The sequence below is a fragment of the Odocoileus virginianus genome, chromosome 5 (genome assembly GCF_023699985.2).
Source record: "Odocoileus virginianus isolate 20LAN1187 ecotype Illinois chromosome 5, Ovbor_1.2, whole genome shotgun sequence".
Lineage (NCBI taxonomy): Eukaryota > Metazoa > Chordata > Mammalia > Artiodactyla > Cervidae > Odocoileus > Odocoileus virginianus.
In genome coordinates, this window is record NC_069678.1 from 86750301 (window position 1) to 86766581 (window position 16281).

General features: G+C 49.6%; 1 protein-coding gene and 1 non-coding gene across 12 annotated transcripts; both read left to right on the top strand.

Moving 5' to 3' along the window:
- Positions 1-371: 371 nt before the first annotated feature.
- Positions 372-14664, top strand: PABPC4 (poly(A) binding protein cytoplasmic 4). Of its 11 annotated transcripts, none has more exons than XM_020896892.2 (16): positions 372-1552; positions 4242-4435; positions 5158-5273; positions 6516-6655; positions 6995-7089; positions 7740-7877; positions 8441-8536; positions 10262-10534; positions 10884-10971; positions 11117-11236; positions 11743-11829; positions 11924-12051; positions 13145-13238; positions 13368-13498; positions 13737-13839; positions 14353-14664. In XM_020896892.2, the coding sequence occupies exons 1-15, from the start codon at positions 1360-1362 to the stop codon at positions 13824-13826; spliced, it is 1983 nt and encodes a 660-aa protein (XP_020752551.1). In that variant the 5' UTR covers positions 372-1359; the 3' UTR covers positions 13827-13839; positions 14353-14664. The 11 variants fall into 11 exon arrangements, with proteins under 11 accessions (XP_020752551.1, XP_020752553.1, XP_020752552.1 ...); XM_020896894.2 differs by having other exon boundaries at positions 11117-11188; XM_020896893.2 differs by having other exon boundaries at positions 10884-10956.
- Positions 8804-8938, top strand: LOC139035366 (small nucleolar RNA SNORA55). The gene has a single exon (XR_011488030.1). It is a non-coding gene; the product is annotated as a small nucleolar RNA SNORA55 (small nucleolar RNA).
- Positions 14665-16281: the final 1617 nt, after the last annotated feature.

Here is a 16281-nt window from a genome sequence, read left to right on the forward strand (position 1 = left end):
CGTGTTCCCGGTGCGTCTATCTTTAGGTCCCAGTAATCTAAAATCTGAATGTCTTCTCCTTTATTTTGGCCCAATAATTTACATGGAGCACCTATTATGTGACTATAATTTACTTTATGTCATCTTTATTTTACACCTCGGCAAGACATTGATTACAAACATGATGCCCGCTAGCGGGTGACATTATCCTTGCGTTCTAGTCGCAGACGAGCAGGTGGTTTACACTCCAGCCTTCCGTAGGGAAAGCTGCGCTTGGGTCCGGCCGAGGCCCCAGCGGAGTGGTCCTCCGAGCGCCAGGGGTCGCTGTAGCTCCGAGCGGCCGCGCTGGGACGCTCTCGTGTGGCCGCCCCGCCTCGGGCCCCCGGGCCGAGTGGGCGGGCACGACTGCGCCCAGGTCGCGAGGCGCCCTTCGACCAGCAGCGCCCGGGGCGGGCGGGTATAAATGGAGCGGTGGCTCCCCCGGCCGCCTCTCTCCGCCCCGGGTCGCCGCAGCCTCCACCACTTTCGGGCCTAGTAGCCTGAAGCAAAAAAAAAAAAGAAAAAGATAAAAAAAAACCCGAAAACGCTTTAAAATTTAAAAAAAAGAGAAAGAAAAAGAAAAAAACGAATCCTCTTCGGAGAACCCGCGGGGAAGTCACTTTCGCACGCTTCCGGCCTGCCCGCCGCCGCCGCACCTGGGCGTCTGTCGGTCCCCGTCCGTCGGTCCGGTGGTGAGCCGCCCGCGCGCCCGCGTCCACGCGCCGCCTCCCGGTTGCGCCGCGTGGCAGCCCCGCGCCCGCCGCCCTCGCCCCCCGCGCGCCGGCCTCCCCGCACCACGTGTCCGCGCTGCCCTTCGCCGGCCCGGCGTGGGAGGCGGCTGCGCGCTCGGGCCGCCCGGGGCTTGCCGAGTCGGCACCGACAAATATTTGGTTTCCCTCTTCCCGGGGTTGCTGTAATCTTAAACCGCCGGGAGCCCGAGGCCTATATTTATAGAGAAACGCGCGTCCCGGAGGCTGCCGTGGGCACCGCTGGGTTGCCTCTGGAAATTTTTTTGTCATTCGGAGGGGAGTCCCCGTTTTAATTTTTTTCCTTTTTTTTTTTGAAATTGGGAGCTTCAGACCAGGACAGCTGAAAAAATTACAAACTCCCAGGGAGGGCCATATTGTTTTTGAGAGCCTTTTGTCTGCGGTTTGGCAGTCTCGTCCGAACCGTCCCCGAACTCCTCTCCGGCCCTCGGAGGCGACTCCCAGCTTCTCCGAGCTTCACTGCCACCTGTGAGCCGCGGCGTGGGCCACGGCTCCGAGCGGAGCCCCCTTTGTCCTGTGCGGTTCCTCTTAAGAAGTCCTCCTGGCGGGGCTCGGGGTGGTGGGGGCTGGGGAGATGAACGCTGCGGCCAGCAGCTACCCCATGGCCTCCCTGTACGTGGGTGACCTGCACTCGGACGTCACCGAGGCCATGCTGTACGAAAAGTTCAGTCCTGCGGGGCCTGTGCTGTCCATCCGGGTCTGCCGCGATATGATCACCCGCCGCTCCCTGGGTTATGCCTACGTCAACTTCCAGCAGCCGGCTGACGGTGAGTCCAAGCTGTGGCCACAAACCTGTGGGCTCCCAGGAGACCCTGGGAGTCCTTCTCCAGGCGGGTCCCCACCCCCGGGAAGCGGGCATCGCCACAGCGCACAGAAGCCGTAGTGGCTGACGGCATGCGGGGGTTGAGCCCCCGGAATCCTGGCATCAGATCACCAGAGTTTCAGTCTTGCTTCCCCCACTTGCTAACTGGGTGACCTTGGGCTAATCAGTGGTGGGAGGAGGGGATGTTGGAGCCCAAGGAGGACCAGAAGGAAGTTGCTGTCATTCCTTGTGTGTGTGTATGTGTGTGATGGGGTGCTCCTCTGTTAAGAGAGCCTTTATTGCCCAGGGGCTTCGGCCCCTCACAGGCCTGAGGAAAAGGCAGGATGATCGGAACACAATTTCTTCCAACATTTCACATGGCAGAACTGCTGTCCCCTCCCCTCACTTGACCCTAAGCTTCAGAGTCTTTGGTTTTGTGCTGGTGGAATCTTTCAGGGCAGGTAGGAGGCCGGGGAACAATTCTGTGGGCTGAACTTGAGCAGGTACCTGTGTTAGCACCAACAGAGTATGTGGTGCCAGGCCAGCTCCCTGGGCTTTGGAGCAGGTTGCGCAGGTAGTCAGGGAAGCACCCCTTGGAAATCCGCTAGGCTGTTGGGGATTATCACCTCACCTGGTGGACAGTGCTTTACACTTGTCAAAAACCCTTTCACTTCATCTCATCTGGAAGAGATAGGACTTCCGAAGAGAAGGAACTGCGAAAGGTTGGAGGCTAAGCTGGGACTGTGGGTGCAGTGCTCTGCCAGCCCTAGCTGGGGCTGGAGCCTGTTGAGGTATGCTGCAGGCCTGGCCTGAGTGAGGCCAGAAGAAACCTAATCGGGGGCTGCACGTGACTCCAGAACAGAAGGGAACAACTGTAGAGACAGACCATTCCTGGGAGAAAGATACCATCCTGTGGCAGAGGATCTCCAGGTCCCTATTTTTGCCCCCACTTGGCCCACTGTCCGTGAAACCCACGGAATGTCACTTGCCCAGGATGCAGCTGAGACCGGAGAAGTGGACTTGTTGAGAGACAGCACTGTTCCGGTCAGTTCAGTGGGGTCTGGGTCTTTTTCTGGCCACAGGGTACAAGGAAGTAGCTGAGTGTGGCCTTTTTAGGGGCGCAGTGGGCCCTTGGGCTCTTGTCAGCCCCCTTGACTCTTGTGAACAAAAGTCCTGCCACTGAGAGGTGGCAGCACAAGCCATTGGTTAGCGCGGCTGCCAGCACATAGCTCTGCAGGACCTCTCCTGCTATAAATAAGCGCAGCCAGATTTGTCAGACTAAGCCGGCTTGCCGTGTGCATGCTGTCTGGAAATAGACAGGAGCCCTGTTGAAATGGGCTTCTTCCTTGCTAATTCATGAAACACAGTTTGGGGTCACCGGCTGTGGATCAGAGTCCTCACAAGTGAGCACTTCTTTTCTGGACACTTGCTGACTTGGACCTGCCGACTCCTCTTTGCCTGACCATCCTCCCTCATACTGACTAGCTGAGAACAGTGGGAAAGGGGGTTGGAAGTGCTGAAAAGGAGCTACTCTGCTGGCTGACTGGACAGATGAGCTTGTGGAGGGGCAGAGTTAGGGATCTTGTCTCTGTTTTAAGTGAGATGGTGCCTTGAGGCAAGGGTAATACCCCCTACCCCCATCCCTTCCTGGAGGGGGAGGTTCTGGGTGGTGTCAGTGCATAAGTCAGGAAAAGTGGGTCTGAATTGTTTACTGCCAGTATAGAGAAGTGTTCTGCTGCCAGATGGTGTATACCTGGATTTGGTTGAGAAGTGAAGGAGCATCCCAAAGCACTGGGTTGAGAACTTGATTGGGCACTGGGACATCTGAAATTCCTGGAATTCCTTGGAACTCAGACGGAGGCTTCAGATAGCCTAGAAACCCCTAGGTGCAGGGCCTGCCTGTGCTGGCAACTTAGGCAGTGAGGTGTTGCAGTTTCATCCTTCTCATTCTGATAATAGAACATTTCCATGTGTGACCATCATTCTGATAATTAAGGTTTTTTGTCTGAATTTTCCCAGAAATTGAAAGTACAGGAAACTGGGCTGAATTCAGAGATAACACATTTTCCCCAGTTGATTGTTCACAGGATTTTTTTTTAGTCATTCGTCCTATAGACGAGTTGTAAACTAAGTGACAGCTAGTTGATAACGCTGATGCAATATGTCACTGAAAAATAATCAGAAAGTCTGCCATTGGTTTCTTAACCGGCAGTTAGCTATACTGTTTAGCCATCCTGATCATAAGTTTGTCCATTGGATAAGATGGATCATTTCACCTGTTTCACCTCCCTCCCTGTGGGTAGTAGGCCGCATAGGCTGCAAAGTCTCTCTAGATGATATAAAGCTTAATCAAATGTAAAGTGTTATCATTTGATCCTGGTGCCATAAATGCATTTAGATTATCTTGCCTAACTGCCTTACCCCAGAGGGACTGAGACCTCTGCCATGAAGGAAGACGATCTGTTAGAACTTCTATCATCAGTAGTGTTGCAGCCTAGAGGAAACGGACGTCGTTTAATTTTAATAGAGTTTCCTGTATCAGAGTGCTTACCTTGAAAAGTCTTGGAGCTATCTGTTCCTAGGATGGTGACAGTCATTTAAGTACGCAAGGTAATGTTTTATATCCTCGATGAGAGTGTGTTTCTCTTTTGCAGCTGAGCGGGCCTTGGACACCATGAACTTTGATGTAATTAAGGGAAAGCCGATCCGGATCATGTGGTCTCAGAGGGATCCGTCCCTGAGAAAATCTGGTGTGGGAAACGTCTTCATCAAGAATCTGGACAAATCTATAGATAACAAGGCACTTTATGATACTTTTTCTGCTTTTGGGAACATTCTCTCCTGCAAGGTAAACACTGATTAAATGATTTCCAGCAGAATAATTAACTGAATCATAAAAACAAATATTAAGTGGGGAATTGCCTTGGAATTGGGCGGCCGGGTATGATAATTTTCAAAATGCTGGAAATGGCTCAGAAGTCTAAAAGTTCCCTGTAGATAATCTCAGTGCCACAGCCCAGCATAAACCAGCAGGTGCTTTCTTGTCTTTGTTTATTCTTCCTTCTGCCTGAAATATCCTTCCTGTTTCCTAACTTTGGAAGGCATCAAAAGGTTCTCTTGGGAGGGGAGGGTGGCAAGTACCCGAGCAATGCCTGGTCTCCAGGAAGCTGTACTTAGTCATTTTAGAAGCATGAATTCACCCTCTTCCTTCTCCATGCACCTGTTTCTGTGGGGGCATTTTGTGCAACTTGTGTGGTGGTGGTTTGCATAGCTGACTCCACACTAGATTGAAATTCTGTTGTGGGCTTGGAAAAGGGTTTGTCTTTCTGTAACCTTGTGGTTTCGTACCCAGATCTCAAAATATTTTTTTAATGAAGTAAAACTTTTGGAATAGAGTGCAGCCTTATGGTGGCTACCATTTGTAAGTGGAACGTCACTAGGTACCTGCTGTAATCGTCTTCCTTTTGACCTTGGATAGGCTAGAGGCCTCTCAGACTCGGGAGCCCACCTGGCTCTCTAGTCCGAGGAGCTGGGCAGTGGTGCTGAAGTGGCCCGCCTTATCTTTGACAGGTGGTGTGTGATGAGAACGGCTCTAAGGGTTATGCCTTTGTCCACTTCGAGACCCAGGAGGCTGCCGACAAGGCCATCGAGAAGATGAACGGCATGCTCCTCAATGACCGCAAAGTGTGAGTGTCCCAGTCCGGAGCAACAGCCATCGCATGAGCCAGCCGTGGCCCCACCTCGGTATTAACTGGCACACACAAGGCGGCTACTGGTTCTCTCGGCCCAAGTGTGGCCTGCTCCTACCTCTCCACTCCAGGGCTGGTGAGTCTCCCTGCCTGAGCTGTGGCAGCCCTTCTGACTCGCCAAGGTGGGCTTCCAGCCCAAGCCGTGGCCGGCCTGCCGCCTCTCCCTTAGAAGCATCCGTCTGTGGGTTTTGTGAGCATTGGCAACAGGGGCTGGCTGGAAGGCAGCTCTTGAGCCCACTCTGAGCAGGGGTCTTGGCCAGCGGCAGAGTGGAGAGGGCCCTGGACTGACCAGAAGCTGTGTACTAGCCACGTGACCTTGACCTTCCATGACTCAGGTCTGTCCACGGGGTCACTCGCTAGGAGTTGATGCCAAATTGTCCCCTCCACTTGGCTAACTTATGACTCAGTGGCCTTCAAAATACTAGGCTGGCTCCACAGTAGTACTTTTACAGTGAAAAATCTCATCCCAGTGCAGAAGATTGTTCATAATAGACCACGTTGCTTTGGTTTGGTTACCTTAGAATGCAGAGATGGGGATCTTAGTTAAGTCATACAGAGAGAAGGGACCATAATGTAAATCTTCGTTATGACCAGTAAGAGTCTTTTCTGTCCTTTGTGTTATTGAACAGACTAGGGAATGGGTTGCATTGATGATGTTTTTGTGCCCAGTGGTCAAATCTTCTGAGGGTGTCACTAGGAAGAAATTTAAAAGACTTTTAATGTGAGGGTACCTTTTCCAGTTAAGCGTAAGCACCAAAATGAATACAGTGAAAAACAAAGGCTGCCTTTTGGTTCACTCCAACAATCTCACTCCTAGGATTAACCACTGTTAACAGTTTGGTTTGTATCCTTCCAGACCTTTTCTATGCATTTACATAGATGTACAGAAATGAACGTTTTAAAAACATGGTCATCAGGTTTCTTCACGAAGGCAGTGTGATGTGGTAGGAGGGGCCCTGGCCTGAGCCAGGAGCCCTGGGGCTGATCCTTGAAGGATAGTCCCGCCTCTTTCTCTTTCTGCTGGGGAGTTGGGGCATCTCTGAGCTTGCTCTCTTGGTGGTTGGAGGGGGACTCATGTTTTAACCTCTCCTGTCAGCCTTTAATCTGCATTCCTTTGGGCCCCTGGAAATCATGTTTTGTTCCTCTGAGTAATCAGTATTTTTCATGGTTTCTTTTTAGGTTTGTGGGCAGATTCAAGTCTCGAAAAGAGCGGGAAGCTGAACTTGGAGCCAAAGCCAAGGAATTCACCAATGTTTACATCAAAAACTTTGGGGAAGAGGTTGATGATGAAAATCTGAAAGAGCTATTTAGCCAGTTTGGTAAGTCAGGGTCCCTTGCCCCGCTGTGTCCCACCAGACCTGGAATTCATCCTTTTACTTATTTAAGAGATGTGGGCATCTAGACCCAGAAGTAAAATGCCTTATATGACAAAGGCCACAGGGTAGATAGGAATAGACCCCAGGCCTCAGCTCTTGGCTTCATCCTATTTTGTCCCATTCCCGAGACCATCTCAGCAGCTTGGTCAGAATTAGAAGGCCAGAAATGGTGCCTCTTGACTCCGTCTGCCTCAGCAGGAGCTTCAAGTGAGCTCCCAAAGAAGCCTTTCTTTGAGCTGTGGTAGAGATGCTGTTACTAATAGTTCTGTCCTTTGGCAATAGGTAAGACCCTAAGTGTCAAGGTGATGAGAGATCCCAGTGGGAAATCCAAAGGCTTTGGCTTTGTGAGTTACGAAAAACACGAGGATGCCAATAAGGTGAGAGTAACATGAGGGTTGGGGAAAATTTGTAGGGAGTGACCCCAGCGTGTGGGCAGGGTCTTAACCATCACATAGGGTGGAGCTGGCATTCCCTGAGAATCTAGTAGTTATGTGCAGTCTCTGTGCTCTGGAGTTAACCTTCCTGAGGCATTTCACATAACTTTTCAAAGCATTTGGCATGTGCCCGTCATCTCAGCGCTTCAGGCCTGTAGGTTGAAAGTATAAGGCAGGGATTTGTTCCCACTTGTAGGTGAGGGAACAAAGAGCCCAGAGTTGCCGATCTGGGAGCAGTAGCCACTCCTGGGGAAAGCATTGTGCTCGGCCCTCAACACTCAGTATCCTCGAAAGAACCTGAGAAATGGAGTGACAGCCAAATTATCAGCTTAGGCTCATGTCTGCTGTGTTTGTATTTATACAGCTGTATGATTTTTTCACTGTATTATCTTGACCAATGACCCATTTAATTATTAACCCTACTTTACTGATGAGGAGGTTTGGATTGGCTTAGGTGACTTCAGAGGGAAATTAGTTTATAGCCCTATAGGGAAGATTTCTTTCTCTCAGAATATTTGGTGGGACTTAACAGACCTCCGGAGCAAGGCCCCTGCCTCTGCATCTTGGTTTAAAGTCATGTATTTCCTCTTCAGGCTGTAGAAGAGATGAATGGAAAAGAAATCACTGGGAAGGTCATTTTCGTTGGCCGTGCACAGAAGAAAGTGGAGCGGCAGGCCGAGTTAAAGCGGAAGTTTGAACAGCTGAAGCAGGAGAGGATCAGTCGCTATCAGGTGAGAGGTGGGCTCCGCCCAGCCTACCAGCAGGGATGTACCTCACAGTATTGGCCAAAGCACCCTTTAACTGGCAGGCTTTCTCTTTGGGGACCATGTGTTTGCTCTTCTGATTTCTCCCAAAATCAGGTTTAAAAGGATATACCTACCAGATATAGCAGCAATTCCAGGACAGGGACGAAGATTTAAATTATTTGTTTAGGGACTCTGTTTTGGAAGCCTTGGTCTGTTCTTAGTCTTGAGGTTCTGTTTACTTAAATGATAGCCATTTGTCTGGAATGGTGGCAGAGGGAGCCCTGCTGGGGTCAGTGGTCAGCCTGAGCAGCTGCGAGGAAGGCTAGGACTGCATCAATGGTCCTGTCCAGTCTTCAGGCAGTCCTTCCTCAGCTTTAATCCTGCATCAGAATCCCCTGTAGAGCTTGGGGAAACAGAGCTGGGCGCACAGTTTGTACCTCATTAGTGGCAGGTGCTTGCCTGAAAATTCGCATTTCTAACATGTCTGGGGATCAAATTTTGAGAACCACAGTTTTAGGGCATGTGTAACAGAGATCTTTCTGCTTCAGGGGGTGAATCTCTACATTAAGAACTTGGATGACACCATCGATGACGAGAAGTTAAGAAAAGAGTTTTCTCCTTTTGGATCAATCACCAGTGCTAAGGTATTTGATAGTGAGATTTGGGGATTGAAAACACATTATAATCCTGTAGAAGTTTATTGCATTTATTTCATTGAAGGGATAGGATCTAAATTTTTTTCATTTCTGAGAGTAGCTACCACATTGGCCTAGGAATTTCTCCTGGCTTCACTTACCATCTGAGTATATGCTCTGGAGAAGGGCAGTTATGGGGTTAACTGTCTGCACTTCTGCCAGGCACCGGGATGTGGAGATGAACCTGACTCAGTCCCTCTCTTCCTGCCCCCAAGAGCACCTGAATCTTTCCCATTCTCTGCTGCTTTGTGCTGGTTTGGGGACAGATGGTGCTACAGTATGAGCAGAGGAAATCCAGACAGGCTGTTTTCCATTTGTCTTGGGGCCTGTCTCTACAACTCTGCCACACTTCTCAAATGAAGGTGTTTTGAGGATTTTGGAATGGGGTCTCTTAAGGAGGGGAGAGTGGAAAGTTTGTTTTTTTTGTGTTTTGCATCTGCTTGATTTTCCTTGTTAATTATATCAACTGAGTTAGCCAGGGGGAGTAAGTGCAAACCCCCTTGTAAAAATAAGGAGTTGAGTCCTTGAGCAAGAGCATACTGGTTAGGTGAAGATGTCACACCACATGTCCTAAGTGCTCTGGGTTTGTGGTGGGAACTGGTGGTGTCTGAAAGTTTGGGACAGAGTCCTTCAGATGACGAGAAGGGAGGCCAGTGGGCCAGTAAAGATTTGGCAACCCTGCCCTGGCCCTTAGCTTGTCACTCACAGTCCAGGAGCATTATCAGTGGTAGCAGGGTGTTGGCCAGAGGCCACCCTCAGGAATTTCCTCAGTTCCTCGCCCCCTCCCTCTTATCACCCTCTTGATGGGCCTCCAGCACTGTAACGAATGATAGCGAGTCTCTTCTGGCTGACCAGCACAGGAGTTGTGATGGTATTTGCAAGAAGAGAGCAGAAGCACCGTATCTTGAAGCTTCCTGGGTGCCATTTCCGAGATGAAGATGTCACAGTACTCTCACATGCATTATTGGTCCACCTTGTTGGTAGACAGTTGTTGGGTGGTTACATGTCTTTACTCCCCAGGCCTTCTCTTTAGGAGATTCTCCAGGGTGTGAGCTAATGATCCAAGCCCACATGGTCACATTGCTCCCAGTGCTTCTGAGGAGAGAGGCTGGGAAAAGCAAGAAATGAGCTGCTCAGGCAAGGAAAAAGCCTTTTTTTTTTTTCTCCTTCCTTTTTTAAGCAGTATAGCATAGAGATTACAGAGCAGGGCTTGAGTCCAGCTGCCTGTCTCCTGGCTGGTTGTCCTGCTGTGTTTATTCCCATTGAATTGAGGGTGGCACACATTGATTTTACAACTCCTGAAGTTCAGTTCACCAAGATGTTGGGCAGATGAGTTCTACAAATAAATTGCTTGACGCTGCTGTCCAGATCTCTGAGTTCCTGGAGATAGCTATACTTCTGGGTTTCAGAAAACATCTTTGGGTTTCAGAAAACATCTTTGGGTTCCTGCTTCAGCCTTTCAGCATCTCACAATATTTGGGAACTTCAGTCACTTGGGGATCTAAAAAAGCAAAATGCTTAGGTCCTCCCTTAGAGCTGGTGACTCAGTTGGTCTGGGGTCCATTATAGGACAGGGCTGAGATGCCCTGACTCGACCTGGCAACTCTCACAGTGGGGAGCCCAGGATTCAACACATGGACACATTTGTCCTAAGTGGTTGGTCTCGTTTTGTAGGTGATGCTAGAGGATGGGAGAAGCAAAGGATTTGGCTTTGTCTGCTTCTCATCCCCTGAAGAGGCAACCAAAGCAGTCACGGAGATGAATGGACGCATTGTGGGCTCCAAGCCACTGTATGTCGCTCTGGCCCAGAGAAAGGAGGAGAGGAAAGCTCATCTGACTAACCAGTATATGCAGCGGGTGGCCGGGATGCGGGCACTGCCTGCCAACGCCATCTTAAATCAGTTCCAGCCTGCAGCTGGGGGCTACTTCGTGCCAGCAGTTCCACAGGTGGGTCTGCTGTCTGTTCGTGCCTCTTTGGAACCTACCTGCTGACAGCTGCTCCTACCGTCCACAGTGGTGGGGGAGATGGACTTTTGGATATTGGAGCTTTAGAATGTCAGAGTAAAGATCCTTCAAGTAAAACAAGGAAGGACTTACTCATGGGCATGCACACACAGTGGCAAGGGTAGAGTAGAAGAATCGCTGTTACCTGACTGCCCCTCACCCAGGCCCTTGAGTAGAGAGTGCCTCTGTCCCAAATAATCAGCCTAGAGCCTGATATGGAGATGAGATGAGATACTACTCTAGTGTGGCTTCAAGTCCTTAAATAAAAGGGCTTGATTGCTCTTTCTTCCAGGCTCAGGGAAGACCTCCATATTACACACCTAACCAGTTAGCACAGATGAGGCCTAATCCACGCTGGCAGCAAGGTGGGAGACCTCAAGGTAGGTGGTGGGGAACAGTGATCTGATCCCCCAGGATGTACCTGTCCTGGGCTCCCCCACCTCCCCTCCCTGCCTGCTCTGGGGTACAGCCTAGGTTTGGTCCATGTCGTTCACCAGTGATGTGTGATTTTTGTCTCTTCACCAGGCTTCCAAGGAATGCCAAGTGCTATACGCCAGTCTGGGCCTCGTCCAGCTCTTCGCCATCTGGCTCCAACTGGTAATGCTCCGGCCTCTCGCGGCCTCCCTACTACCGCTCAGAGAGTCGGTGAGCAAACTGGCCTTGAAGTGTGGCCCGGGGAGGAGGGAGTCAGGACGACTAGGCTCTGCCCAGGGTTGGTCCGTTCGTTGGGCTCACCGTGTTGTCCGGTCCTGGTTCTGTAATCTTAGCTGTGTGCTTAGGTAGGTACTTGAGCAGCAGGAAAACAACCTGTGTTCTGAGTGTTGGTTCCTTTTAAGATCCTTTGCCTCATCGGTGACTCTGTGTGAAAAAGTTTAAGTGTAGGATGTGTTAGCTGAATGACTGCAGAGGCAGCCTGTTCTTTGGGTGGGGTTGGGAGATTCAAGGCACTTCTTTGCAGATTATGTCCTATATTCCAACCAAGAGGTGGCAAGAGTTGTATGTTATCTGTTGGCTTTTCCTCGAAAGTAGTGCTAGTGGCCCCATGTGTGCTGTGTGCTGTGTGAACATGCTTTGGAATTGCTCCTTCCGTGGGACGTGGCCAGTTGGACGTCTGCCGCCAACACTGATGTGCATTTGCTGGTCTGTTGTAGGGTCTGAGTGCCCGGACCGCTTGGCTATGGACTTTGGTGGGGCTGGTGCCGCCCAGCAAGGGCTGACTGACAGCTGCCAGTCTGGAGGTGGTATTGGATGCACAGAGAATGGGGAAAGATGGGATTTGACGGGTCTTTGCCCAGACCATTGGGCTTTAATTTCACTTGTCCTTCTCCTAAGGTGTTCCCACAGCTGTGCAGACCTTAGCACCTCGGGCGGCTGTTGCTGCCGCTGCTCCTCGGGCTGTCGCACCTTACAAATACGCCTCCAGCGTCCGCAGTCCTCACCCTGCCATCCAGCCCCTGCAGGTGAGGCCCACCGCGCAGAACCCTAGAAGGGTGTCCCCTGTGTCCACATGATTTAAGAGCTGCCTTACTTGGATTCCTTCCGTAGGTATTAAGTGCCTGCTCTGTGTCAGGGGGCTGTGTCCAGTGGGGGCTCTAGTGGGAGAGCAGGGGCTTGCAGGTGTTCTTCCTGAGGAGCGTTGACTCAGCAGCAGAGAAGCCTGCTTCCTGCCCTCCTCCTCACCATGTGCAGGGGCTCTCGCAGCTCTGAGCTTCCATTTCACTTTCACATCCAGCGGCTGAGTTGATCCTTAGTTGTTCTGCAAGGTAATGGGGTGAACATCTTACAGATGAAAGGCTTGGCTTCAGAGGTATTAGGTTAGGTTGGGTTGGAGGAATTGGACCCTGATCCCAGGTTTTCTGAGCTAGAACTGCTGTCTTTAGAGCTGGGCCCCTCAGGCAGGACAGACAGGGAGCTTGTGATGGAACTCTGCAGTTTGCCTGGGGCAGAGGTGCTGGGGCTTGTTCCCTCCTGCTCCATGCTCTAGGTTGGAAATTTCCCAGAAGACCCTGTGTGAAATATTTTTTGTCTACAAGGCCCTTCTTTTAAATGACTGTGTGTTGACGGTCCTCAAGCATTTGATATAATAAATACGTGGTGTGCAGTAAGGGAGATACAGGATGCAATTATAAGCATTTTGCCATTTCTGTCCTTTGACCCAGTTTCTACTGGGAGTTCACCCCTAAAGGAAAACTTTCAGCAGACAACTGCACATACCAGTGTTCACAGGACCTTGTTTATCATCAAGGCTTCGATGCTTTTGGTAATTATGATCACTGGCCTTGAGTCAATTAAAACCATTGGTAGATGACTGCCTAGCACTGTAGGTTTTTCTTAATCATTTCCCTTCCCTTCGAGTAGTATGCCATTTCAGTTGGTTGTGGTTTTTTTCCTCGCACCACTCTCTACCTCTCTCAGTCTGCCAAGACCGAAGTCAGTTCCCCGACAGCAAGGACGACTGCTTCCATCTCCTCTTTCACTCCGTAGACTTGCGGGGGGCTCATGACCACTGTCACTGTCCTTTCCACTTGTTAACCTGCCGCTTCTGGTTCCCAGGCACCCCAGCCTGCGGTCCACGTGCAGGGGCAGGAGCCACTGACCGCCTCCATGCTGGCTGCGGCACCCCCCCAGGAGCAGAAGCAGATGCTGGGTGAGGGAGCCATGTGCTTGCAGAAGTGGGGGGGGGGGGGGGGGGGGTGACGCTGAACTACTGACCTAGACGCCAGCGTCCATCCTCTACTGGGTTCCACTGGGTTTTTCATGGAATACCTTCCCACAGGTGAACGTCTGTTCCCACTCATCCAGACAATGCACTCGAACCTGGCTGGGAAGATAACTGGCATGCTGCTGGAGATCGACAACTCGGAGCTGCTGCACATGCTGGAGTCCCCCGAGTCTCTCCGCTCCAAGGTGGGCGGGTTCTCAGAGCCTGTGGGCGAGGGGTGGCCCGGAACACCCAGGAGTGGCAGAGAGGAGTCTGCTACCCCCGTGACCACTTCCTTGTGCCTCACCTGTGACCTAAGGACTGCTGGGTTGTGGGGATCTGGGAAGGTGGTCAGCACCAGGAGACGCCCCACTGGGCCTGGCTCCAGGGAGGGGTGGAGGGGCTCTCCTCAGATGTTGCTGACCACCTGGACATTTCTCACAGGTGGATGAGGCTGTGGCGGTCCTTCAGGCTCATCATGCCAAGAAAGAAGCTGCTCAGAAGGTGGGCGCTGTCGCTGCTGCTACCTCTTAGACAAGGACGAACCGTATGTTTGGCTGTTTTTCTTTTCTGCAATGATTTTAATTCCTGAATACCCCCCCTGAAAGATAAACATGGGCAGAGGCAGAGGAAAAGGGCACATGGTAAGGGCCAGGGCTGGAGTGTTGGTAGGGCTTGACCTAGCCCCGTGTTCACGGCCTGAGCCCTGTCATTTGGAGTTGAAGTGGGGATGTCAGGGAAAGGTTGGGGGTAGGCTTCCCATGCAGTAGCCGCAGAGTCACTGGCTTTTAACCAGAGGTGCCTCCTCAGAGGACATTTGGAGATATTTTGGTTGTCACAGCTGGGAATGTGTTACTGGTATCTAGTTGAGTAGAGGGCAGGGATACTGCTAAACAACCTAAAATACACAGGAATATCCCCAACAGAATTATCTGGGCCAGGATGTCACTGGGCATCAAGGCTGAGAAACCCTACTCTGCAGTACTTCTATAAGAGATTTCTGTGAGTCTCTGAGGTTTTTTTGATTATGTATTTATTGTGTTGGTGCTTTTCTTTTCAGGATTCAAAAGCCAAATAAACCCTCATGGAATTCAGCTCAAGGTTTGAAGACTTCCTAGCTTGTCCTATGGACCTCAACACCAAGAACCGCAATTGCAAATTTAATAGGTCATTTTGTATCAAAAGGTCAATTATGAAGCACCTAGAATTTTTCAATTTAAAGAATATATTCTCTGGGCTCTGATATGGCCCAGACAGTGTTAACTTTTTTTTTCTATTGTGGGTTTTGATTTTTTTCCCCCAGAAATTGGTTTTATTTGATGTACCCAAGTCTTAAGTTTCTCAATAAAGAAAAAAATCTCCATAAAACTGACTCTTTTTCTGACCACAGTTTTCTGTAAATTTGAGTGTCTGCTGAAAAATTAACTTTTGGATGTAAATAAGGTCAATAAATGAAGTTCTATAAGCAGATTGTTTTGGGTTAACAAGGTATGTAGAACTGTCCCATTGCATTCTATCGTGGGAGGACGTAAACAGAAGTCTTTGGGACTGGAATGAAAACTGACCTTTTCCAGTCCTGTAGCCACTGCTGAGTTTTCCAAATTTGCTGGCATATTGAGTGCAGCACTTTCACGGCATGTTTAAGGATTTGAAATAGCTCAACTGGAATTCCATCACCTCCACTAGCTTGTTCATGGTGGTGCTTACTAAGGCCCACTTCACTTCACACTCCAGGATGTCTGACTAGGGGAATGATCATACCATTGTGATTATCTGGGTCATGAAGATCTTTTTTGTATAGTTCTGTGTATTCTTGCTTCCTCTTCTTAATATCTTCTGCTTCTTAGGTCCATACCATTTCTGTCCTTTATTGAGCCCATCTTGCGTGAAATGTTCCCTTGGTATATCTTCTTGAAGAAATCCCTAGTCTTTCCCATTCTATTGTTTTCCTCTCTTTCTTTGATCACTGAGGAAGGCTTTCTTCTCTCTCCTTGCTATTCTTTGGAACTCTGCATTCAAATGGGTATATCTTTCCTTTTCTCCTTTGCTTTTTAATTCTCTTCACAGCTATTTGTAAGGCCTCCTCAGACAGCCATTTTGCTTTTTTGCATTTCTTTTTCTTAGGGATGGTCTTGATCCCTGTCTCCTGTACAATGTCACGAACCTCTGTCCATAGTTCATCAGGCACTCTTATCAGATCTAATCCCTTGAATCTTTTTCTCACTTCCACTGTATAATCATAAGGGATTTGATTTAGGTCATACCTGAGAGGTCTAGTGGTTTTTCCCTACTTTAAGTCTGAATTTGGTGATATGGAGTTCATGATCTGAGCCACAGTCAACTCCCCACCTTGTTTTTGCTGACTGTATAGAGCTTCATCTTTGGCTGCAGAGTATAATTAATCTGGTTTCAGTATTGACCAGCTGGTGATATCCGTGTGGAGGGTCTTTTGTGTTGTTGGAAGAGGGTGTTTGCTATAACCAGTGCATTCTCTTGGAGAAACTATTAGCCCGTGCCCTGCTTCACTGTGCACTCCAAGGCCAAATTTGCCTGTTATTCCAGGTGTTTCTTGACTTCCACTTTTGCATTCCAGTCCCTTATAATGAAAAGGACATCTTTTTGGGGTGTTAGTCCTAGAAGGTCTTGTGTCTTCATAGGTTCAACTTCAGCTTCTTCAGCATTGCTACTCAGGGCATAGACTTGGATTACCATGATATTGAATGGTTTCCCTTGGAAACATCATACTGTTGTTCTTAAGATTGCATCCAAGTACTGCAGTTTGGACTCTTGTTGACTGATGGCTGCTCCATTTCTAAGGGATTCTTGCCCATAGTAGTAGATAATAATGGTCATTTGCATTAAATTCACCCATTCCAGTGCATTTTAGTTCACTGATTCCTAAAATGTTGATGTTCACTCTTGCCATCTCCTGTTTGACCACTTCCAATTTGCCTTTATTTATGGATGGACATGAGTTTGAGTAAACTCT